Below are 25,475 nucleotides of genomic sequence, written 5' to 3' on the forward strand. Positions count from 1 at the left end.
CTCGTGGCAACCTTCATAAGTTTGAGACAGGAAATAAAAGTACCATATATACTGCCAGGCTAGGACTAGAATGTCGACAAGTGATTGCATTAGAGGCAGTTAAGAAAAGCCTACAGTGCTACAATGGATCGTTCGTGAAGCTGTCTCCTGCAGGCCAATCTTGTTCCCAGAATTCTTCTCCCTCTTTCAGAGACAGAGAACCCTGGGAACGAGTTTGCTGCATGCCCTGTTTTACTACACAATGGACGAATGTCTGTCACCAACACTGTCACATAAAGAGTAAAAATAGGAGAGACGGGTTTCCGCCACTTTACTTTAAGAACTTAAACCAAGTTTATTGCAGGAAGATTCGTGTCAATGTAGATAAATTTGCTTGTGCTTTCTCTCAATTCCATGCCCACATTTATACAACTAAATGAGAAATTTCTGCAATTTGATTGGCTTAGAGCAGTGGTATTTCAGCTTAATTTAAAATACCTACATGTGAAAATTACAAACCTTTTGAGGGTAGTAGTATAAACAAATAATAGCATAATTTGTGCGTGATATTTGGCATAAGTACCACTGGTGATATTTCAAAATTGTCTCAAATTACGTATAATGATTTCGAAATATCACTCATGGTATTTATGCCAAGTATCACTACAAATCATGCTATTACCTATACAAATCCGGTAATGAAATAAAACTAACAGCAACTTCCACAACAGAAAAAGTAAAGATTTACTTATACTGTAGGAGCGAGTCACCTCAGACGCCGTATATTTTTAGATGAGCCGACTCGAATTCCAATTTAAGCCGACCCAAATTAATTTAGGCCGGGTCAATTGATTCAGAAGCCGATCTTTATTCAGTCGAACTAAATTCAAAAGGGGAAAATACATTAATAATACATTCCAAAAATTTATGCAGTTGGTTCGACTCATGAGAAATTGGGCGTCGGGTACTTGGGTTAATTTTTGCTGGGTATGTGCCGCTGGCCTCTCAGAGCCCCTACCCCATTATTGTCTATTCTGTGGCCAATTATAGAGCCCATCAAAGTCACTTTTGGGCAAATATGTAATTTTCGCAATCCCTACTTAGTCACTTTCTATTTTTATGAATTGACCCTTTTTTTCGATTGAATGGAGAACACTTTACTTCATCTGCAGTACAACATTCTGGTACGTTTGCTAACCGTAAATATGAAGAACTGTCTAAACCCCAAAACTCCGAAAATGTGCGACCCCATTGTAGTAACTCTATTGAAAATGCGACCCCATTATAGTCAATCCAGTCGTGAAAATGCGACCCCCATCCAGCGGCACATCCCCATTAGCCTCTTACAAGGAAGTACAACCCCAGGGGAATCAACGCAGGTCCACAGCCGTTATTCCCGGTTGGGCCAGGCGTGAAGAACGGCTGAGCCAGTCCGCCAGATTCAATCAGCTGTTACGAATTGTTTTAGACGCCGGTACTGAATACGACTCGGCTCAAGTGAAGCACGGCGTCTGAACTGGGCCTTAGTCTCTAAAAAAGAAAGGTTAATTCAGTGGTATGTTCTTGGATACAAGGAAATCCTTCAACCACTTGGCAATATCCTGCTCATTTTGCTTACGCCATTGAATGTTTGCCAACACTTTCTCTTCTGCCTGTTGTTGTGCTTGTGCTCCGGCATCACCGACGTGTTTTAATTCCTTAAAGCTTTTTAGCTAGAAAGAAGAAAGGAATTATCGATTGAGTGCATGAAAAATTCGTCTCAACACTGGCCATTTACACTTAGTCATCATTATAAGCACAACTGACGGTATTGCCGTGTTAACCGGTTCACGTTATTCAAGTCAAAAAGACACCTTTTATTGAAGTAAAATACTAAAAAAATTAATGAGAACATAAGCAGTGTCAAATTGTACGTCGATACACTTCACAAAGCCATCAAGCCATCATTCCTCGAACTAAGTCCTTAAGAAATCTAAGAATTTAAAGATGCAGTCGAACCTCGGCCAGTTACAAGAACCCAGCCAACAAAACTGTCAGTAAATCGCAAAAACAAAACCACTATTAAGTGGCCACTTGTCTCTTCCCTGTGGTCCTCCTAACCGAGGTTGAACTGTAATTAAATTAACAGTTTAAAAGGTAAAAGTGCTTGTTAACTTACATCCTGAAGTTCGAATTCACTGGCAAACCCGCCTGTCACGCTGAGAATTATAGATCGGATAGTGAAAAATCTTGCACCAAATCTAGGGATTAATAATCATCTGTTAAAAGGGGCCATGTCACGAGGATATTGATGTTTCTAGGTGAAATTAGCTTAACATAGCCCTTTTAAACCCTAACATCAAAATCTGAATTCTCATTTGTTGCCCTCATTCATTTCCCACAGAAGTAGTGGGGAGAAATTGATAAAATATCAAGCAAATACATCCGTTGTGTGATCATGACCGCAATTCCCATGACCACTCTGTTTTACAAAGCATTGATATTACAAGGAGAAATTTGATGAGATATATGAAGGTTTTACTAGAAATTTTCGCCATGAGACGTTTGAAGATGTAGCCTTTATGTTTAAAAACGATGTAAGAGTTGGGTCAAAGCAGTGTCTATATTACAGTAATACATACTTACTTATACATCAGATGGGCCCAGTTAACTTTAACAAACTGCCACGCTAACCCTCGCCCTAGAGGGTTATGGTCTGCCACATACTTTATAACTTTCGAAGTTTCTTGCGGATTCATCTTGGTAGGATCAATGGAATATTGAAGATACCTTCAAAAGAATAAATTGAACTTACTTTATAAGACGAGATGACATATTTGCCTCAGGGATAGCTGATGAGAGATCATAAACTATCTAGAGCGGTTTTCATTTGAGTGTCGAAAAGTAATTGGTTTTGCACTTTCTACACGATGCGATTGGCTTAAAAGATTCGCGCCACCTTTTCATCCAACCAGAAGTAAAACCAAAGCCGATTGTGACGCGCTCGCACGATTTTCCCGCGCTTTGCGTCAGCCACATGTAATTACTTCGAGTTTTGATTGGTTCAATGTATTGTCTGTGTCCTATGTGATTGGCCAGAGTAATTACTTTGGTTTTGGTTTTACGACACTCAAACGAAAACCACTCTATTATACAAATCAATTAACTTTACAAAGATACACTGGATACCAAAGGGCTTGCAAATTGAAGAATCTGGCCACGACAGTGGCAAAAAAAGTTTTCATGTGCTTTTTAAAAACTGCTAGAAATTTTTGAGGTTCATTCAAAACTACAATCTCTTCTTTTCCAAAGAATACTTCTTATCAATTAGAACAATGTACGAGAAAACTATACTACCTTTTCGCTAACATTAAGGTATTGTTGAACCCTTTAAGCCCCAAATATCCACATACAAATTCTCCAGACCGTTCTCTATATATTTTCTTAAAGACTTAGTTTAAAGAATTTGATAAAAGATCAAAGCATTTCGCCTTTGGTGATCATTTCACCAGTTCTCATAACCTTTTCTCTTGATTGTGTACTGATTTTGTTTGGAGAAAATTGATGTTGGTCACATATCCCAGGGACTAGACTGGGCGTTTCCCTCTCTGTTTTATTATTCTTTGTTGGCACCGTTTAATGGGTGGCTCGTTGCTTCCGTTGCAGTGAGAAAGCAAATAACAGTTAACCTCTGATAACCATTTAAATCCGAACCTGTTTAAGATCCAAGGTTCACTGGCACCCGACAAACCATACAAAATCTTGCTTCTTTCACTTGCATCTGCTGTCTTTTGGAATTGCTCAAAGGCGAAATTCCACTCATTCACACCACCATTCTTTATTCCATTAAAGTAGACTAACGAACGAAAATTAGCTGGAACGCTAAGAGTATGGAATGTACAGGAAAAAAAATCACTTTAGTTTAGACATGCGTAGAGCGTGGCAGTAAAGAGGCTCAGTGTTTACACACGCAATAAGACTGGATGATCTATGGCAGCGTTCATACTTGGTGCCTGCTGAGTATGGTACTAGCTGGGTACTAATGTGAACACACACTTTTTCCAAACGGCCACGCTAGATTTAGTGCACAGTGCCGGTGCCCGAGTTCACGGGTCCCTGTGTGTTCACCGTTTTTGTTAGCTCTAAGGCAGTCCACTGCTTTGTTCTCGCTTCTAAGTCCATGTTCCAAAATGGCCTCTAACAGGGCGAAATGAAGTAAACATGTACACACTCACATATAGGGTTCTCATGGTGTGAACACAACTCCCAGTACCCGGGAACTGGTTCCTGCCTGGCACCCAGTGTGGACAGCCCCTATGGTTTGATTAAAAGCCGCTATGGTTCTTCAGCAAAGATGAAAAGGGTTTAACTCAGTCAGCGAGAGATACAAAGGGACTCTGTATAGTTTCTTTACTCTTGTCGTTATTAATTACGTTCAGCTCAGCAACTACTGCTTCAACACTTCATTACTACTGCTTGCTTTCTCTACGTACTTGTATAATTCAACCTTTTTACCTAAACTGTAGACATTTGAATTTGTTGGCCGTGGGTACTTTAACTGCACATCCTGTTGCTAAACAGAGTGAATAAAAACACACCTATACATGGTCGTCGATGAAAGGTAGAAAATAACCAATGAGGATCTGATGAAAGAACTGTGAAGTTGGACTAAAAATCCCAACAGGAACCTTAGTGCATGTAAAACCCAAGGCCAGCTTTAATTCACCAAGCATGCATGTACACTTCAAGAAACGACATTATGTTTCACAAATCCGTTAAGTAGTTCCCTGTTTGCAGAGGTCTCTCATGGCAAGACAAAAATGATGGGAAAGAGAGAGACCTCTGCCGGCCTCCGACGCGTTCTTTTATGTAGCCGCCGGCTACATTTGTGGCGGAAATTTACTGTTTTTTACAGTTTTTATTGCGCAAACCGGTTCTGAAAGTTGAGTCGCACGTGACCAAAACGTTACTAGTTGTTGAGGAAAACGCCAGTGCATGCGTGATAGAAAACGCATCGGAGGCCGGCAGAGTCCTCTCTCTTTCCTCTCCCTCTTCTCTTGCTGTGAGAGACCTATGCTAGCAGGCGGAAGTTAAGTAGACGATACTACCGAAAACCGTGTATAATAACAATGTGGGCTAACTGAAACCTTAATAATCTTGGACTAAAAACTTTAAACATGAGAGAGAGATATATGTTAAGTATAAACCGTTAAACAAATAAATTTTTCATAAATACAATGATATTCAGCTCAACAAAATGATCATATTGCCCCTTGAACTCGTGTGGGGTGTGTCTGGTTTACTTACGGATGCTGTACGGGATCTTCCATCCACTTCTTAAAGTAGTCCGATGCGTTTTTAAGGCAAGAAGGTTCTCCTCCAGAGCACATTATGTTTAATACTAGTTTTCTCTTATATCTGTAAGAAAAACACATCGTCAGGTGTTTCATAAACTAGCTCTAGTTCATCCTCTGGTCGAAAGAAGGTGAAGAATGATAAAAATGGTACTGTGGCTGAAAAATAATAAATAAATAGATAAAAATCACTTGCATTTCAAGATGGCTTCCAGTGTCGGTAAACCCAAGTTTCTGATACTGGTTCATAGCTTGGTGCTTAAGATATCTCTAACAAACATTTAAAGAAGAGTTTTCATGATCGTTAGGTAACATACAAGCACCTTGGTTAAACTTATGTAAAATTCAAGCGTGTTTTCGGTTTTTGGTGTCAACACAATTAAAAAGCCAGGAATTATCTCTTAGACCTTTAGGCTTGACTTTAAAAGCAATGCTACGTAACAGGAACCAGCAAATCGATAGCTAATTGATTATCTTTTTAGCAAGGCGCGAAGGCTTATGCACATATCAAGTGTGTGCAGGAAATCTCGGGTAGAACAAACCTCTAAATACTTAGACGCTGGACTTGACTTTGGTAGAATGCTGTTTATAAAGCTAATACCATCATTGACTGTAGCCAGAGGCACATATTCGTCTTCTTTCGCCATGTATTTCGTAAGGTTTAGCGGAACAGTATACTTGATGTACCCAGCCCTAGATAAAAAGAATACACTAGGTTCAGTGCTGCCCTTTTACTGCCAGTTAGTCATCAGTTATTTATTACATGGAATCAGTTGTTGAAGTACCAAAAAAATTAAACCGACGTTTTGCTCGAAGTGGTTGCGAGGAGGGGATATGAAGTATATGAGCTCGTTTAGCATTAAAGATACACATCAAAATCAGGCTTTTTCACACCGTATTTGATTCTCGATTAATCGCAATTGTGACTATTCGCACGATCTTTTGCCCGCATATCTTCGGCTCGATTATTCGACTAAGGTGCCTTCACAGCTTTAAATACAACTATAAAAACCTTCAATGCTTAAACTTCTAGAGATTTTTTTCTCAAATGAGCTATTTTTTATAAAATCATAATTAAAAATGTGTTTTTGACTGAGGAACTGATGAGCTTGTAGTTCGCCTGCCATTTTGTGTGGCATACAGTCAACTCTCCCATTGCGACCACTCCTCGTGAGCAACCACTTTGTAAGAATCCGTTTTATTTCTCAGTCATATACTGTTTTAAAAACTCTCTCGTAAGCGACCACTTCTCAGATATTTAAAGCGACTACGACCACTTTTAAGGCCAGAAATTTGACATATTCTTTTGTTCTCTGTTTCTGGCCCGAGCGTCCACCCGACATGATCACCTATGATTGTAGAAAAAACCATTGCCCGAATGTCACAAATGAATCACAAATGAATCATTGCCCAATGTACAGATTGCTCTTTAATCTTGTACATATATTTCTATACAAAAAGGGTGGAGGAGTGACACTTCTGGGCAAAACTAAATCTATAATGAAAGTATAGCAACAAAAAGATCTTTTTACCCTTCATTGCCTGTGTTACTGTACGATTTGACCTGTCTGATCAAAACCTACTTGAAATCGGGTAGATTTATATAGGTGTAGCCTGTGTAGCATGGCGGTTTTGGTTGGGCGCGCTAAGTAATAAAGGCGGGCCAGGGCAGAGAAACCGCGAGGAGATTGGGGCGGGAGCAACTTGATTTTATTTTTCTCACGGCTACGCCGCTCGTGCGCCCGGCTCGACAAAACCGCTATGCTACGCAGGCTAATATAGGTGCTGCAACAACCCAATTAATCAACACACAAGGAGTAAAGAACCAATCGAATTCGAGAATCTTGTTATAAGAAAATTGGTCTAATTATACCTGGCTAGATTAAAGGCATCATCTATCAGCCCTGCACGGTCTGCTACTTGGAATACCTGCAAATCAGTTTTACAAAATCATTTTACCTTACTAGTTTACCGGTAATTTAACATTATCAACTTAAAGAATAAGTAGAAGCATAACATAAATGCAATGTTTTAACTTTTTTTTTTCTGGTGAGTGAACTCTAAATATAAGCGCTATACTAGCAGTAACCAAAGGTTAGGAAGTGCGCGCAAATATGTGCGTTTAAATAAAGAGCACTGAAAATCGATTTTTTTATTTATTTTCCGCGTTTTAGGATTTTGGGTGATTTCCCACCGTTCCACCATTCCTACGTTCTGCTTTTCCCCGATTTAGATTTTATTATTATTATTATTATTATTAGAAAATGTCCTACTTTGCTAACAGAGCGCCTTTACAATTATCTGCTGAATATATTCCAATGTTAATGAAAACGATCAGCCAAAGAATGCTGTTATCAAAAAAGGCTGAAAACCTCCAAAGATATATACAAAAGTAGTACAAAGAGATGGACTTATATACAAGTGGAAATAGATACAACAAAAACACTTTGTATACCGAACCATTCTGAACACGTTAAATGATAAGAAAATAAAGCTGTTAAATTGTTAGTCCTATTAAGACGAAGTTTGGTGTCATTTTCATCAAACCGACCTGATGGTCTGTGTCCAGTTGGTTACTGAGCTGCTCCCACTGCTGTTGCATATAATTGATTCTGTAAAATCCTGTTTGACCTACATTTCCCTTCAGCCAGCCACTTCCATCCCAGGTGATATCAACTACAGACAAAAAAAACCAATGCGCCAAGAGAAAGTAAAAAAAAATTCCGAAATTTGGCAGAATAATACTTAAACTTCGATTAGAAAATGATTTCAGAGAGAATGGCACTCTATTGTGTTAGTGGGGTATATGTTGTGGTTCAATTTTATCCTTGGTTCAATTTTTATTTTCTTTTGTTTGAAACTCATTATCATACATTACCATACCCAAAACAAAAGGAAAGAAAAATTGAACCAAGGATAAAATTGAACCACAACATATATATAAGAATGGAGTAACAAATACTCATAACAACAAACTGTAATATAACCTACCTGAAGTTTCACTTAGAGGCTTGGAAATTGGCACGGAGTTGGCCTCGGTGATGTATGTAAATGGTACAACCCATTTGTAGCTAAAATAAAATGACCAAAAAAAATAGGGAAATACCAGTGATTGCGACATCGATTAGTGCTATCAGACTCTCCACAGTTCCATATTTCTCATTCTAAACGACGAATAATTCATTTTGGTATATAGCTGGCAATTTTTCCCAACAGCGCTCTCTCTCTCATTGGTTCCTCTGACGTCACATGACATCTAACAATGAAACTGTTTCCCGCCAAAATATCTGAGTGGGCAACATTGCAAAATCTATCACGCCAGAGGGTAACGGTGCACTGTTACCCGTGAATGTTGAACGAAAACCGCCATTACAGCGAGGTTTAATGAATTTCCAGCTATATAACAACAAATCACTCAAAGTCTGGTTTCTCGGAAAACAGTTAATTTTGTTTCCATCGAATCTCAATGTTTCTCAATGTTTCCCTCGGCTCCGCCACCGTACGTACTGTCATGTGACAACCAAATTCAAAATGGATTGGGTAACCAGATTTTTCTACCAACAGGGCTCCGCTATAAATATATTTGCCTTCCTTTCGTAGCACTCACGCCATACGAAGGAGGGAACAAGACAACCCACTTATGGAGCTGGTGTTTCAATAACTTTTTAAGTTGGCTTTTCCCTAAAATCCAGTCGCAGAGACAGACTTCTACCCTACCACGATTTTATCTTACCAATGATTGGCATCTTAAACAAACAGTCTTTGATTCAAATATAAAATGTAAAGACTAAAATGGTTTCAGTTCAACTCATCACATTGCGGTTATTTTGCATTTAATTCACGAATCTTTACTCAAATTTGAGAGTTTCGAGAGAGTTACAATGCCTCCCTCCCCCGGTACCAACGGAAAAAAAATTCAACTTCACTTTTGTAGCTAAAATCAATATCAATACTTTTGTTAGGAACTCACTTGAATGGGCTGTTGTCTTTCGAGGTTACATTTGCGTTGCGGTCATACAGAAACCTTTCCTGTGACAAAGTATATACACTACCATTCTTCTCAGTAAATGTTAACACAGGGTAACCCATTTGCAGTGTCCAAGTGTCCATCATCTGCTTGACTCTTTTACAGCCACCAGGGTGTACGCAACTCTCCTTCAAAGAAAAAAAACGGCACGCGAAGAATTCGTATGTTTTTCTTAATATATAACTAAATTAGATAGAAACTATTGGCTTATTACTAAAGAGGGCTCACTGATCGGCTATACCCTCACTTTAATGAGACAACTGAAATATAACAACAGTGAAACCAAACCAAAAAAGTACGACTTTGCTTAAATTGAATAGAGCGGATGCTAAGTACGTTCCATTGGTCTAAATTATCATAAAAAAAATCGTGATAGAGAGCAATAACAACGAAGGAGAACATTTACTTTTATGTAAATTACCTCTTCAAGGGCGTTCCATAAGTCATCTGTGACTGCATTTCCATACAGATGTTTGTTAAGGTAACGCTATATAGGATATATCATAAACGAGCACAATGTTAATTCCGGTATATGTTAAGATTATGTTACGGTTAAAACCCTATACCCTATTTCAGGTCTCAACTGCTAAAAAGCTATAGCTGTTTTCAGACCAATTGACTAGGAAACACGCCCCTTTGGCGCCTCACATAACAAATGAATATAAATTATAGAGCCCTGGATTTTTGTCTACAGGGCGATTTAGAGCAGATGGGGAGAAGGTTGAGCCCTGCCTAACTGCCAACTGACCCCTACGTCAATACCGTTCAGACTTGGTGATTTTTTTAAACCTTTATCTCGCAACATTTTGTTTGACAGACTGTTGTTCATGACATGTACTGCTTTCAGTTTTTAAAGGCATGCTTGCCTCAATTTTTTTTTTACTTTGAAGGTCAAACTGAGAAAAAATGCCTTTGAAAAAGATATTATAAATTACGGTCATCTTAGCATTTTACTATTGATCTCCTGTTTTTTGACTTAATTAAGGCATTTTTGACATATAGATGGTACCCAATTTGTCACATGACGTCACTGTGTCACGCGAATAACCTTAGCGTACCACAGATACTTTCAGACATGCCAGTCTCATTCTTACGCCATTACTAAAGGTAAGTATTCTCTCCTGGATGATAGGCGTTTTTTTTGGCGTTTTTCAGGTGAGCGAAGGCAAGCGCGAGACACGCGACGGGGAAGGCGCCTGTCTGGTGCTCCTCGCTCGCTTCGTGTTTGCCAGTCTCAGGCTACTTAGAAATTCAAAAATGAAAGTTTAAAGGTGATGAAAATACCAGCTCAAAAAAATTCAACTTACATTGAGACCTTTCAAAAAGGCATCTCTCCCGAGAAAGAATTGAAGCATACGAATGACCGAGGCTCCCTGTAAACAGCAATTAATGTTGTTATCCTTCAACTATCAACTAAAACCAGGCGTAGTTAATCGATAGAAATCGATACCTAAAATCAATCGATATAATCGATATTAGTCGATTTAATCCGTCGATTGCATTCGATTTCTATCGGAAATTGATATTAATAGAAGTCACAACTTTTTTTTATCGATTTCTATCGATTGATATAGGAAATCGATATTCATCGATGATTGATATCGATTACTGTCGATTGTTATCGATTATCTGGTTTATCGATTTACTACGTCTGGAATAAAAAATGGTTTCGGTTGCATCAAGAGACATTATGGCTCTTGATTGCATTCAGTACCTCTTTATTAACAGTAGTACATCTTAAGTTATCTTTAAAATTCTATCTAAAAGTGAGTTAGGCAGCATTTGTTTAAAAAAGGGCTAAAACTATAACCTTGGGAGTTCAATCGCTCCTAAGCAAGCCGACTGTTGCTCGAATTATTTATTTTAATTAGCTATAAGTTACTTAAGTTTATGTATTTTGGTGCTCCGGGCAGAAGTAATACCTTGCTATATGAGATGGTGTCAAATATTTGCCAGATTTCATCAGGATGATACACAGGAACCTTGATTGGGTGGGAATTCGTCAAACCGTCCAGTGACAATGCAGACTTTAGATCATCTATCACAAATCGATCAAGCTGAAAATAAAACAGGCAAAAGTTAAAACGCTTTAGCTCACTAATCACCGTCATCAAAATTTCAGCTCTTTGGCCTCTTTTTGTGCTAAATTTTACTCATAAGGGTTTATTTCAGCTATAAAATTCTAAGTTCTTATGTTGGTGAGTGTTGCATGGATACTTTCGCATCCAACTGTTTGAGGTGCTTGTTGCCCCGCGATCTATGTGCTTGAACAGTCTCGATGGCGGACGTGTGCAGTTATGACGTAACTTACACGTCACAGATATACGTCACCACGTCACGTAAACAACTTTCGCATAGAGATTTAAGAGGTGCTTTAAAAACTCCAAGCTTTTTTAGCTGCCGGAATCAGATCAGAGTTGGTTAGTGCTTTTTAGTGGCGGGGCTGCCGCGTGTAGCTAGCGGTGAAGCCGCGAGGGATTCCCGTTCCCAGTCCTCACCTCGCGTCTTTGCAGCCCCCCCCCGCCCCCCCCCCCCCCCAAAAAAAAATAAAACGATAAGGGCACCCTTGGAATGAATCAATCACGCCCGATATATCCCGCTAGCTACGTAGGCTACACTTTGCTCTCCTTACACTATGCCAACCAAGAGCTTTTTCCTTGCCACTCCCCCAGTCCCAATTTACAATGGCTCGGAACAAGGCTAAAATTATACGCGTTACGTGAGTTACCACTTTCCAATTAGGTTCTGTAGCATTGACTCCATGATACTCTACGAAGCGGGCAAATCCTTCATTGAGCCACAAGTCATTCCACCATTCCATAGTGACCAGGTTGCCAAACCACTATTTATATGGCAGAAAACAAAAGTGCAGCTGTTAACGAGGTAGTCTGCGAAGCGCAGACGTATTTCCGGTCGTCGCTTCAAAAGGGACGACCGGAAATACGTCTGCGCTTCGCAGGCTATTAATGAGGAAGAGTTGAAAGTTTCTCAGCTGCTTACATTACACCCTCGTCGACGAGATCTCGAAATGGTATTTTTTGGGTCACACTTGAGAGTTGATTCAAGCGTGATTAAAGATGCCTTATAAGTGATTTAACTCTGTAGTGCGACCACAGCCATTGTAAAGGTGTTGCAGATCTTCGCATCAGAGGCAGAAAAATTGCTCTGAATCCGCTGAATCTTAACAGTTTTTTCAAACTTTGTGATTTCGGTGGAACCTCGATATAACGAACCTCGATATAGCGAACAGATTTTGCCAGTCCCTTGGCCATTCGTTATATCGAGGTTCCACAGCAGTTAAATCCTGACGTTTTCAGTAAGACTTGACAGCTTAAAATGGGGGTCACCAAACTTGTCTTTGAGTTTTGAACACTTAAAGCCAAAGTTGGGGGCGTTTATAACGAGTTCTGCTTTTACCATGGTAATCTTTTGCGTCAAGAAAATGACGCAAAAGGTTACTATGTTTACTTGTCATTTGGCCTTTTATGATTAGTCCGTAAATGTTGAGGATCGTCGTGAACCGCCTTATTAATACAAATACTTTCATGCCTATTGAGGGAATTTGTTGTTCTGTGAAACAAACTTGCGTATCACGTGATGAAGCAATTTGTAAGATTTGTCATGGCTCCGGGCAGCGGTCAAGTCACGTGACGACGTAGAGTTGAAGACAACCTTGTAGAAATGAATTTAAATTCTGGAAATTTCCTTTTTACAAAGTGGAAAGACGTGTAACTGTATCAGAAACGAGTAGTAATTTTGGCTATCTCGCTTTTAAACCTCAGTCCTGCGTACAGCCTTTATGAAGCTTTATGAACAATTACGACGCTTTCGGTTGCCACTATTGTCAACAATAAAACCAAATAACGTCATTATAACTATTTAAGGGGGCAGCATGGGTGTTTTTTTGGAGGGAAATGATGTTGATTTGGAAGGAAATAAATTAGGGAAGAAATGGTATACAGAGAAACCACTTAGTCCGCTAATGGGCTCAGAAGCACCTTGTTTTGGTGGTCAACTATCTGGTATTTGTCAACTAATTATTCACTGCATATTTCAATTTTTAACAACTCCCATATCCAGTATTTTCCAGTTTTCCCCTCCCTCAGTAATTTTTATTTTTATACATTAAAAACATTCGAAAAATCATCCAAACATTAAAAAAAAAAAAATTGATCCAAAGGCTGTAAACCAATTGAGTCTTTTTTCGATTGAAGGAAACATGGCTAGATATTAAATAAAAAGGGCGGAAATATACGAAAAACATCGCCTCCCTTAAAAAGTGAAAACAATTACGATTTTCTTATCAGCTCTTATTCTTCTTTCCTCTTGCAACAACAACAAAAAAAGATAAAAAAATAAAATGTTGACTTTCTTTTAAATATTTCAACAAACCTGGTGAGCCAGTTCGTGTGATACAACACCAGCCACACTTTTCTTAGTGGATTCTGATGATTCGCCAGGCTTGTACAACAATGTCGCCTCACTGTAAATTATCAATCCCCAGTTCTCCATTCCACCATGTGCGAAGCCAGGGATAGCAATCATGTCTACCACAGTAAAAAAAAAAAAAATAAATAAAAACTGCGACGATAAATTATCCTAGGCGGGTATTTTATTGCTGCCCTAAACACGATTAAACGATTTTGCGACATGGCCGATCAATGTGTTGAGGTTGTGTTTTAAAACGCCTGGAGCGTTCATTGCAAACTTCGTTGCCGTTAAGCATGAAATGTACTAAAAAGCGGGATGCACGTGAAGAGCTGTTGTTTTGCTCGTAAAACCAATTGTATTTTACGTCGTCGTCGTCGTGGTTGCTTAAGGTGACTCGACCCAGTTTTTTTGGGAGGCTACCATCCTACTTTGAAGCTCTCTGGTATCCCCACCTTTACTTTTATCGTAAGTCTAACGCATAGAATGGATAACATATAGATCAATCTACAATATAATATAAAATTTTTGGCGATCGGAGTAAATGTCACGTGGTTATAATGCCACGCCCCTTTGAGGTCTGAGTCGAAAATCTGCTTTTGCCGGCATTTTTTCGTGAAAATCTCTCGGCTACACATAGTGCGCATTAGTGCCTTGCGCTGAACAGACTTTCACCAAAATCGCAAAGACCCAATTCGAGAAATTCAGCGGTTTCCAAATTTAGGTCATAATTTATGCGAAAATGATGAGCAAACTTTACACAGATTATATCTAATAAACTATGAGATTCATCTCTTTATTTTGGGCATCGTTATAACAGATGGGTCCTTGCAAGTCAGCAAAACGCTTTAGGGCCTTGTAAATGCGCGCGATTTCGAGCAAAGCAAACATATAGAAATTATAGTTTTCGCTATTTGTTGACGTTTGTCAGCGTTTAAGAGTCCTTCTCACGAAAAAAGCATTTTCTTAAAAATTCGTAGTTTTTTTTCCTTCAAATTTTTTCAGGGCCACAATTGATTAACTAACTAGCCGGACTCTGAATTTCATGGTCATTGAAAAACTGTGACATTATCTTCTATAAGCCCAAACTTGAGTAAACATTGAAGATTTTTAGCGTTTTGGCTGAGTTTGTGCTTTGGGAGTTGTCTATTGTTTCTAGTCTGTCATTATACAGCATTCTTGTTCAGCACGCGTGCAATGTCCACGCTTGGCTGACTTCCGAATGCTCACCGAGATATTCCCGTCACGACTTGGTTTAATTATTGGCTTGCATTAAACCTATGAAAAAATGACATTTTTTAATAGTAAGTAGATTTAGTGTGTAGCACTTCTTGATTTTTTTGCAAAGGCACAAGAAGCACGAGAATTGATTAAAAATTGTGAGTTAAACCTCTATGTATCACGCGATGGCCTGTCTCACTGTACCAAAATTATTATATCTCGGTGAGTATTCGGAAGTCAGCCAAGCGCGGTTTTTGCACGCGTGCTGAACAAGAATGCTTTATAATGACAGACTAGAAACAATAGACAACTCCCAAAGCACAAACTCAGCCAAAACGCTAAAAATCTTCAATGTTTACTCAAGTTTGGGCTTATAGAAGATAATGTCACAGTTTTTCAATGACCATGAAATTCAGAGTCCGGCTAGTTAGTTAATCAATTGTGGCCCTGAAAAAATTTGAAGGAAAAAAAACTACGAATTTTACAGAAAATGCTTTTTTCGTGAGAAGGACTCTTAAACGCTGACAAACGTCAACAAATAGCGAAAACTATAATTTCTATATGTTTGCTTTGCTTGAAATCGCGTTTATTTACAAGGCCTAAAGCGTTTTGCTGACTTGCAACGACCCATCTGTTATAAGGATGCCCAAAATACAGAGAGATGAATCTCATAGTTTATTAGATATAATCCGTGTAAAGTTTGCTTATCATTTTCGCATAAATTATGACCTAAATTTGGAAACCGCTGAATTTCTCGAATTGGGTCTTTGCGATTTTGGTGAAAGTCTGTTCAGCGCAAGGCACTAATGCGCACTATGTGTAGCCAAGAGATTTTCACGAAAAAATGCCGGCAACAGCAGATTTTCGACTCAGACCTCAAAGGGGCGTGGCATTATGACCACGTGACATTTACTCCGATCGCCAAAAATTTTATGTTATATTGTAGATTGATCTATATGTTATCCATTCTATGTGTTAGACTTACGATAAAAGTAAAGGTGGGGATACCAGAGAGCTTCAAAGTAGGATGGTACCCCTCCAAAAAAACTGGGTCGAGTCACCTTAAGCGCCTTAAAGACGCAATGGGACTTTTTTCGAGACCTACCCTGTCTCCAACACGCCTGCAAAAACTAGCAAAAATAGTAGGACCCTTAATATTACGCCACGATACATTTCTTGCAAAGGACAAATGTTGGCAAGACAAATTGGCGTGGGCCTGGGTACGGATATCAACTCTGGAGAAGTCGTTACGTCACGTTGCTTGGTAGCAAAATTTCTGGATGACAACAAAAGAAAACGTAACTTAAAAAGTGATTTTGTTGGCGAAATTTTCTGGAGTTGAAACCTAAAAGGCCGTATCTAAGTTTAGAAAAAGAAAAAGAAAATTTTAGTGTGTTGTGTTAACCAAATCCATAAAGCGGGCGTGAGAAATTAGGAAGTTTCATGTCGTAGTCGTGCAACGACGGCTAGGAAATGTACAAAAGAGCGTGACGCACGTGCAAGTTGTTGTTTTGCTAATATAAACCTATTCCTTATTTCACCGTTCTCGTTGCCGTCGCCGTCGTCGTTGCTTAAGCGTCCTATTGTTGTGTTCCAGAAATTTTGCTACCATGGTAACGTGACGTCACTCTTGTCCTCTTTATTCGGCTATGGCAAGAGAACGCTCTTACCAGCTTTGGGAAGAGGGTATTTGATGCCGAAATAATCCTCCATGTATTCTAACATTTTGGTTCCTCTGTTCATTGCATAATCCACTTGATCTATTAAATCCGGTTGAGCATAAAAGGACATCTACGGAAACAAACAATTAAAACAGGTTATATAACAATTATTCCATGAGCCTGCGTTGGATTCGAGGCGGTAAACTGAGCCATGAGGCGCGAAGCTCCGAGATGGCTATAACACACCTCGTGTCCAACAAGGGCGCATGGAATGATTATTTTGTTAAATTCTCAACCTTCTCTTTTGCCCACTTTTATTTATTTTGACTTTGATTTCTGTCCGCCTGTCCGAGTTTGCCGATGTCGCTGTCGCACTTATTTTCTTTATAAGGTCAGAAGCAGGTATAATAGCCAGGGGCGAATCCAGGATTTTTTTAGGAGGGGGTGCACTCGCTCTTGCTCTACTTCAGCACCAATAAACCACATAGTTTTTTTTTTTTTGGCAGAATACCAGTTGTATTAGAAAACCGTAGGTCATCTCGGGGGGGGGGGGGGGGTGCGCACCCCCTGCACCCTCCCCCTAGATCCGCCCCTGATAGCTGATAAACAAAATCCAGTGAACCAATGAGAAAGCTAGAAATGCATTAACCAAGGTTGAGAATTTAATAAACAAATTACACAAGCACCAAGATCAGCACACGTGCTGAAGTTCAACATGCAGCTCTTTGAAACCTTTTAATGTGTCAACGAGAGAATGGGATTAATTTCTTACGCTAAAGGACAATCACTTTAGTTCAGTTTATTCACACGTCATACAATTTTTTATATCGATCAGATATCAACACAGTCCAAAAAGCAGCTAGATAATGTATAAAAAATCATGATTAACGTGTCTTTGCGATGTTGTGTGTTGAATTCCCACAAGTGCGCTACACCGATTTTAAGTGAGATAGTTCATGTTCTGAAGTTGTCGCCATTGTGACTAGTGAACCCATGACCGTATCAACGATTTTGTGGTTTGAGCGCCAAGGAGTCCCCTGAATGGAGGTTAAACCTGGGTTTCGGGACCCAGAAAAAGTTTCCGTCTTCCCTGAATAGATGTGTCCGTTCAGTAGAGGTAACAGATACAAAGATGATGTGAACGTTTTTCCGGGACCAAATTTTGTGTCCTCTGAATGGAGGGTGTCTCAAAGGAGAGGTTCCACTATAGTTGACAACAATGTCCCTCACTTACCTTCGTTCCACCTTTGGTTGTAATGGTTTTATTCTTAAAGTCGCACACCACAAATGCAAGTAGATAGGTTGGCATTATTGGAGTTTCTTCAAAATGGTCTAACTGCCACTCATCATTCATCTCCTGTTTCTTGATTGGCATGTTAGAGATGGAAATCATGCTAGGATCATGTGCCAAGGTCACAGAGAACTTTGCTTTCAGTGCTGGTTCATCAAAACAAGGAAACGTTCTTCGTGCATCGGTTGGTTGCAGCTGAGTAGATGCGATGGTTCTGTAATCAGAATCCCGCGACTTTTATACATGTGTCATAGTGTTTAGGGTGATTCAACAGCTCTAATCGCAGCATGTAAAACAATTCTTCTCCATGAACTAAATGTAAATGGGTTATTTTTCTATGTTTTGACGTTATGCCGTTAGTATTGTTTTATTTATTCGTCCGTTTAAATTCGAATTCGCCTGGTGAAAAAATGAATGGCCATCATTATACAGCCTTTGTTTTATATCATTTACAGAAAACACCCGCATATAAAAACTTGTGGATTAAGAACCTCGTAGCAGAAATTTGTTACTTTAATACCAAACCAAAAATACAAGAGCCTCTTTAGTCAAGCAAGATCAAGCAGGTTGTTATATGTGGGTTACTATACTGATAAACAATTCAACCAAGAGTGTTTTAGTGTAACTTTGAAATTGCAAATTTAAGTATAACGAGAACCTACTGTACCAAACTGTATATGAATTCGGTAATCAGTTTTGTTACCGTTATAATAATACAATTGTGAAAAAATAAGGATTTTTAAGGACCAAACCCAAGATTATTTATTTTTCTGGTAATCAATAATCTGTTATCTCCTTCATTTAAATTAGGGACCTGATTAAGAACCTAATTAGCCTAAATTGCCAATAAGTACCCCAAAATACAAGAACATATTATGTCAGACTTCAAAAAAAGTTATATGCGGGTGTTTATTGTAGTTGTCTTCAAATTTCAACAAACAAACTTACACTTCTTTGCCGTCTTTTTTGTAGTAGGTTCTTTTGTATAATCCTGCCAGGTCTCCTGTCAGCTTCGCCCGGAAGCTCATCTTAATACGGTATTGTCGACCTTTTTCTAAAGGTGACTTCATCACACTAACGTAGAACTGGTTTTCCTTAAATTCGAATTGTTTTTGTATGCCTAGGGACCCTGCCAAAAAAAGTTGAAAGGATGTTAGGACGAAGCAAAGCTAATAGGACAAGATGCTACATACATATATACAATATAAGAAAGATCTTCGTCTAAGGGTGTTAACTGATAGAAGTCGTCTTCGTCGACGTTTCTAAGTAGATTCCAAGACGAGGACGACTACGAGTCTACGAGTACGAGATTTTTTCAAGACTAAGTAGTGCTTTCGCGGGAGTCAGCTTCATTTTGGCGGGAAATCGTGATAGCCGTTGTCATTTTGCTACGAGTTAACTGTTTTAGCGAGAACATCGTAGCGGCGGAAACAAGTTATCAAAAGTTAGAAGTTTTAACATTTTGCGATCGGGAGAATGTTCGCAACTGCTTGTTGTAACGACATAATTGTAGTATATCATTGTTGACAATGCAGCCTTTTAATGTCCAAGAGCGTTTACCATTTTCACGAAAAAAACAAAAAACAAAACAAAACAAAAAAACCGGCCCGGGTTTTAACTCTACCTCCCGCTCAGCAGACCGGCACCCTTCCAACTAAGCTAACCGGGCGGCATAATGTACTGCTTCCCTTTTAACCGATTTTTAATCAAACGATCAATAAACGAAAAAAAGTTTTTTTCGCCTCCACCAGAAGCCATCTCTACTTTAGCAGACGTTATATTCATCTTATTGAAATGAACCAGTACATTCTCAGTTGGCTTTGTTACGTTCACCAGAATTGATACATCTCCAAAGAACACCAGCTTCTTAAGATCAATATAAAGAACCACGTCATAGTGAACAGGGACAATGTTGTCTGGGAGACGAACATTCCGCCACACTTCAGTACCAAGGGGGGTAGGGCCCGGAGGAGTTGTTGGAGCAGACGTTCCAGTTGTTGAACCCCTACCACCTTTTACTTCTTCTCTCTCTGTGAGAAGCAAAAAATTGTATATCAATTCAGGAGTACCCAACGAGAAAAATTTCAAAAGTGATTGGATATCGCCTCCAGTAATATTTTGACAATCACTAAGTGTTTTTTGGTTGATTATTAATTTCTGTGGGAAAATTATATCCGCTCCCCAAAGCCAGCCAGAGGTTGATGTTAAAATGAACTTTCCAGCCAGGATCTTTGTCTTAAGGGCTTTTTCTCACCCAGGATTTTTACCAAAAAGTTTGATAAATGGTACAGGTACTGCATCAGAGTTTTTGTTCATAAGGAAACGACTAATTAAAAAAGGAAACTGAAACATTTACCGCGAACTAACTGGTTTTGAGAACCATTTATTAAATACCCATATATGAGCAAACTTCCTCAACGTCAGATCAAAACAGGATCGCGGTCTATAAGTGCAACGGTACGGATATTTATAAACAATTGTCATTTGCAACCGTTGTAAGGTTGATGGAAGGTGATAAGCAATGTTTGTCAAGTCTCGAAGACATCGAATCACGCGAAAGATCTTCGGAAATCTTCGGATGATATTCGACACTATTTGGTGAAGACAAATAATAGGGTTTTAACTGAGATCTGTCAGTCCCTTTTTCCTGAGCGGGGAGGTTCCGAATGGATCTTCGTGTGACAATTTTATTGCAATTTTGGGTCTCTCTCGCTATTTTCAGGCCTCCATGCTTTCTTGAAAATTAGCACGTACCGTCACTACCTTCGCCCTAGGGGGTGGGGCTCATCATAGGCCGGGGTACCTAGGGTCAGCCTTCAGTGACTTGAGGAATGAATTACATTCCGATGATGACAACGTTACCTGAGGTATCACATGTCTTGTTATCATAAAGCAACAAGAGGCCTGGCGGACAGTGACAGGAATAACCATCCGGGTACGAGTCTTTTGGAGCCAATAAACAGATGTGGCTACAGCTTGTGGATCCTGCTTTGGGCTGGCATGGATTTCCGTCTGAATAAAGAGAATACAAACATGTCAGCCTCCTTCTTAGGTACGACCACGCGAAATAACATTTGAATGATTACACCATAGGATTTCTCCTGCAGTCTATAAAGTTAAAACCACCATGTAGACCATAATAAACAGTACGACAGGAAAGTACTGCTTAGTAGGTTTCCTTTGGTTATCACATCATAGGATTTTGTCCATAGGCTCAAAAATTAAAAATATCTTGTACCGCATAATACACAGTACCAGAGGAAAGTGCTGCTCTGTAGCTTTCATAACGAGTTCATCTACAGACTCAAACTAGGTTAGAACTACCTCGTACAGCATAATAAACAGTGCCAGAGGAAGGTACTGCTCTGTAGCTTTCATTTGAATGGTCACATTTGAGGAGTTCATCCACAGACTCAAAAGTTAGAACTACCTTGCACAGCATTATAAACAATGCCACATAAGAGCGCTGCTCTGCAGCTTTCATTCGACTGGTCACACTTTAGGATTTCATCCATGGACTCATAATAATTGCTACAGCTGTCTCCGAGAATAAGAGAGAGTTAGCTGGATCACTCTATCCAATTGTGACGAACTCACCTGGTGGTACTGGCTGCCTCAGTCTGTGATACACCACTAACTCTTTAGGCGCTCGTAACTTAAGGCCCATTCTCACCCAGTTATTACCAGTGGCTTTGTCCATCTTTACTATCCCTCTACCACGGCTGCGTTTTGTCAAATAGATAGAATCGCCAAAAACAGCTATACCAAAAGAGGCACCAACATACCAGCTGCGTAAAGTAATTTTGCGATCAAAACCGTTTAGATCTGCGGACTCTATCGTACCGAGCCTTGCATCTGTCCACCACAACCTCCCTTCTTCATAGTCTATGGTCATTCCGTTCGGCCATACGATGTCTCGATTGATGAGGACTTTTCGGGTGGACTTGTCCCCATTCATGCCGCACTTTTCAATTTTAGCGGCGGTGCCCCAGTCAGACCAGTACATGAATCTGCAGGACAAAAAACCGATGTGGATTCAAAAGCGAGTAGAAATAATTACCGCATTCAGCCCTCGTGAAAGGAGTTCTCAAGGAAAAGAGAAAGAAGGATTTTAGGCCCGCGAAAACGCGAAGAGCACACGGGAGAGAGGGAGGAGGTGCGCGCTCGACGAGGTGTGAACCTCGTTTTTTAGGTTATCAGATTCACGAGCGAGGCGGGGGACACAAGCGCAGGACAAGCGCGAAGGGGGATGGCGCGTGTCTCGTGATCCACGCCCGCTTCGCAACCAAGCAAAAAATAAAACAACAACAACAACAAAACAAAAAGCAAAAAACAAAACAAATAACGCCTTTTCTGTACGCTGCTCTTACTTACCCAATTAAAGGATGAACAACAATGCCTCTTGGGCTAGTCAGCCCTGTTGTGATTAAATTCATTCGACTATTACCATCAAAATCTGCTACTCCAACGACATCGGTACCCGGATCAGTCCAATACAGCTTTTTATTGAGCCAGTCCACAGCAAGCCCCTCAGGAGAGGAAAGACCATCGTCCAACACCATCTCGATGTTACGGCTATTATTGACAGGTGCACGCTGAATTTTGCGGGATAATTTATCAGTCCAGTAGATAAAACCCGTATCAAAGTCGAAATCTACTCCTACAGCATTCTGCTGGTCTGGAATAATTGTTTCATGGTCAGTCGAGCCAAGCTTGACAAGACTTACATCTCGTAAGTTAGCGATTAAAAGGAATCCATTGAGTTCTGATGGAAAACGAGGAAACATGTCGAATTTTTAAACTAATGATTAGGTCACTAATCATGCCTAACTTGTTAGCCGTGTTAAGGGATTTGTATCGCTTTTACCTTATTTCAAGGTCCCTGTTATAATTTATTCGAAATACTTCATCGTTTCTGATTGGGTTATCCTCCAAATTGAAATATGCAGATACGGGGATGTTCCGCTGGACAGGGTATGGTTTTTGACCTCTCTGTCCTAAACAGGCCAGGTATATAATTTCGTGTAAGTCTGTCCTAAACAGGGTATTTGCTTGATGAAATTTGTTTGTACTCCAAGTATTCAAAAGCACTGACGAAACGTGAATTTGCTCAATTGCAATTGCCAACAAAAGACTTTAAAACAAAACGGCGTTCATTTTGTCCTTCGCCCTAAACAGGGAAAGAAAATTGAGGGTGTTTTCCTGAACAGGGTATGTATTTGAGGATATTTTTTGTGCTAAACAGCGTCAGGGTTTCAAACCTTCAGCGGCTCACCTATAACCAAATATTGCTAGAGTACCCCATCGCCCCGCGCGTTGAAGAATGAGGCAGTTGATTTCAGCTTTTGTCACTTTATTTGCCTTTTATCTACCTGCGATACGTGGGGAAAACAATGTGGGACCAGAGGTCCGTTCTCGAAATACCCAGAATGAAATAACCCTTGCTCACGGTTTGATAAAGCTCCCAAACTATTAAGATATTAGGTGAAAAAAAAAACCTCTGCCCCCCCGGGGGGGGGGGAAGTAAACCGCCTTTTTTAGCTGTTTCACCCCTTTTATGCCTCCCCCCCCACCCCCTCCACTGCGGAGCCTTGTCTAAGGCTATTATATGCAGCGCTGGGCACAGGGTCCAGAGGAGATCCGTTTGTCGTTAGGACACGGGTTAGAACATCAAAACCCGTCGAAAATCTCAGAAAAAATGGGTTATATTGATCGCGTTACAGTTTCGTTACACATTCTATAGACCGCAAACCAAGAGACTGAGGGCTCGCAAGATCGACTAAAAGTATAAAATACGGAAAGCCTTGTCTTTTCTTTTACTCGGCACTTCGTGCCTCGGTCGCCCTTCGGTCACCCTTCGGGTGACGTGCCGTGCGCCAGCGAGGATATGGCTTGCGGTTATTGATTTTCAAAAGTCGATCTGGGTCAGATAAGAAGCGAAGAAATCGTTTACAGTAGATTTATAAAGATCCCATTAGGCTAATTAATCGTGCTAAGCGACAGGTATAGACATTTTTCAAGGTGAGACTTTAAATAAGTAATTCATTTATTCACACGAAACTCCTCTGGACCCTGTGCGCTGGGGTTCCGAAGTCCTACTGTACGTATTCTGCGATCCTGTGCAAACTAGACTAATTAAATCAGAATCAATAGTTTTTGACAGTGATGCCCTAGACTAAAGATCTCCGATTTCTTAACCCCTGTCACTCCATTATAAAAAACGACTAGAAAGGTCTTTTAATAAGGCTTAATGGCACATTTCCAAATAACCCTGGAAGTTTACACTTTAAGCCCCAATATCCACATACAAATTCTCCTAACTGATCTCCATACATTTAATTTAAGAATTAGTTGAGAGAATTTGATAATAATTAAACCATTTTCCCTTTGGGGATTATTTTAATAAATTCTCCTAACCTTTTCTCTTGATGATACACTGATATTGTTAGGAGAGAATTGATGTTGATCACTAAACGGATTAAGGGACGGACCATTAGACAAGTTAGGGGGGGCGGGGGGCGGGTGGGGAATTTTCTAGCTGCAGGAATTTTTTTTCGTTATCAAATTCCTTGTATGAAGTTTTTTTTCTGCCGCAGCTTGAATAATTTTTATGGTTAATTGCCGTGCATGAATTTTTTTCATTTAATTTTCCCTTGCGCGAACATTTTTATTGCACTCCGCCCGCCCCCTCACCCCGATAAGTTTTCTAATGGTCCGTCCCTAAAGAATACCAAGTCGGCGTGGCCTGTTAATTCTGGAAATGATTCATCATTGATAATAGGTTATTACTGATACTGATTCATTACAAAGGCCTTCCACTTACCATCGTTATCACCACTGTAGCATACCCCTTCTTCCCGTTTTGGAAATCTGTCGCAGTTTAAACGATTCGGATTGAAACCATAGGCTCTCATTCGCTCTTCGCAGCCACTTCTAGTTTTAACACTGTCGCAAAGCGAGCGACACGGTGGAACTGCTGTCTTCAGAACACTGGGGCAAACAGGAACGTAGACGGAACAAAGGAACAAGGCGATATCCCGCGAACATCGCAAATTAATCAAAGGAGCGAATTGCTGAAACTCAACGGCAGCAGATTCTTGGCTTTTATGATTTAGCGTGTTTGGAAATATTGTGGTTCTGTAAAATTGACGGCAGACAGTGATCTTCAGTGGTTCGCACGTTGGTTGGCCAAGACAGGGAAGTAGCAAAAACAGCTGGAGAACTGCCGCATAGAGAGATGACACAACAGCATTTCGAGAAGAAAACGATGCCATCCCACCTGCATTTGTTGCTTCAGAGACCAGCACTGTGCAGAAGTGACCTCTTTTTTATAAGGTGTCATGTCTGTGATGAGCTCAAAACATCATCAATTTTCAACAGTGGAGATTTGATTGGTCACCCTTGATCAGCTATAACAGCATAACTTCTGTTTTCTTTTTACCATACTTTGCCTCGTTTTCTGTGTAACACGATGGCTTCAAGGATAATCTAACTGTTTTGGTGGTAAAGGGTTGCAGGGTTGACCCTTGGGCGGT

The 25,475-nt window shown here is 39.9% G+C and overlaps 1 protein-coding gene across 1 annotated transcript; it reads right to left on the reverse strand.

Annotated features, from left to right (window-relative positions):
- Positions 1-757: 757 nt before the first annotated feature.
- LOC140953873 (glutamyl aminopeptidase-like) lies at positions 758-25,408 on the reverse strand. The gene is made up of 24 exons (XM_073403250.1): positions 24,764-25,408; positions 22,315-22,705; positions 21,538-21,950; positions 20,803-20,952; positions 19,605-19,970; positions 18,889-19,069; positions 17,884-18,154; positions 16,659-16,779; positions 13,732-13,886; positions 12,068-12,181; positions 11,262-11,396; positions 10,647-10,712; positions 9,761-9,826; positions 9,283-9,467; positions 8,304-8,383; positions 7,864-7,988; positions 7,186-7,241; positions 5,855-6,005; positions 5,509-5,582; positions 5,266-5,376; positions 3,673-3,840; positions 2,605-2,748; positions 2,138-2,219; positions 758-1,691 (listed from the first exon to the last, which is right to left on the reverse strand). The coding sequence occupies exons 1-24, from the start codon at positions 25,212-25,214 to the stop codon at positions 1,524-1,526; spliced, it is 4,224 nt and encodes a 1,407-aa protein (XP_073259351.1). The 5' UTR covers positions 25,215-25,408; the 3' UTR covers positions 758-1,523.
- Positions 25,409-25,475: the final 67 nt, after the last annotated feature.

Source organism: Porites lutea, chromosome 12 (assembly GCF_958299795.1).
Source record: "Porites lutea chromosome 12, jaPorLute2.1, whole genome shotgun sequence".
Taxonomy (NCBI): Eukaryota; Metazoa; Cnidaria; class Anthozoa; order Scleractinia; family Poritidae; genus Porites; species Porites lutea.

Coding starts and splice junctions, on each gene's coding strand:
- LOC140953873 (XM_073403250.1), bottom strand. CDS start 25,214: ATGGCATCGTTTTCTTCTCGAAATGCTGTTGTGTCATCTCTCTATGCG. Junction 11,397..12,067: donor CAGAACCTAATTGGAAAGTG/GTAACTCACGTA, acceptor TTTTATTTTCAG/CTTGATCGATTTGTGATAGA. Junction 8,384..9,282: donor AAAGACAACAGCCCATTCAA/GTGAGTTCCTAA, acceptor ATTTTATTTTAG/CTACAAATGGGTTGTACCAT.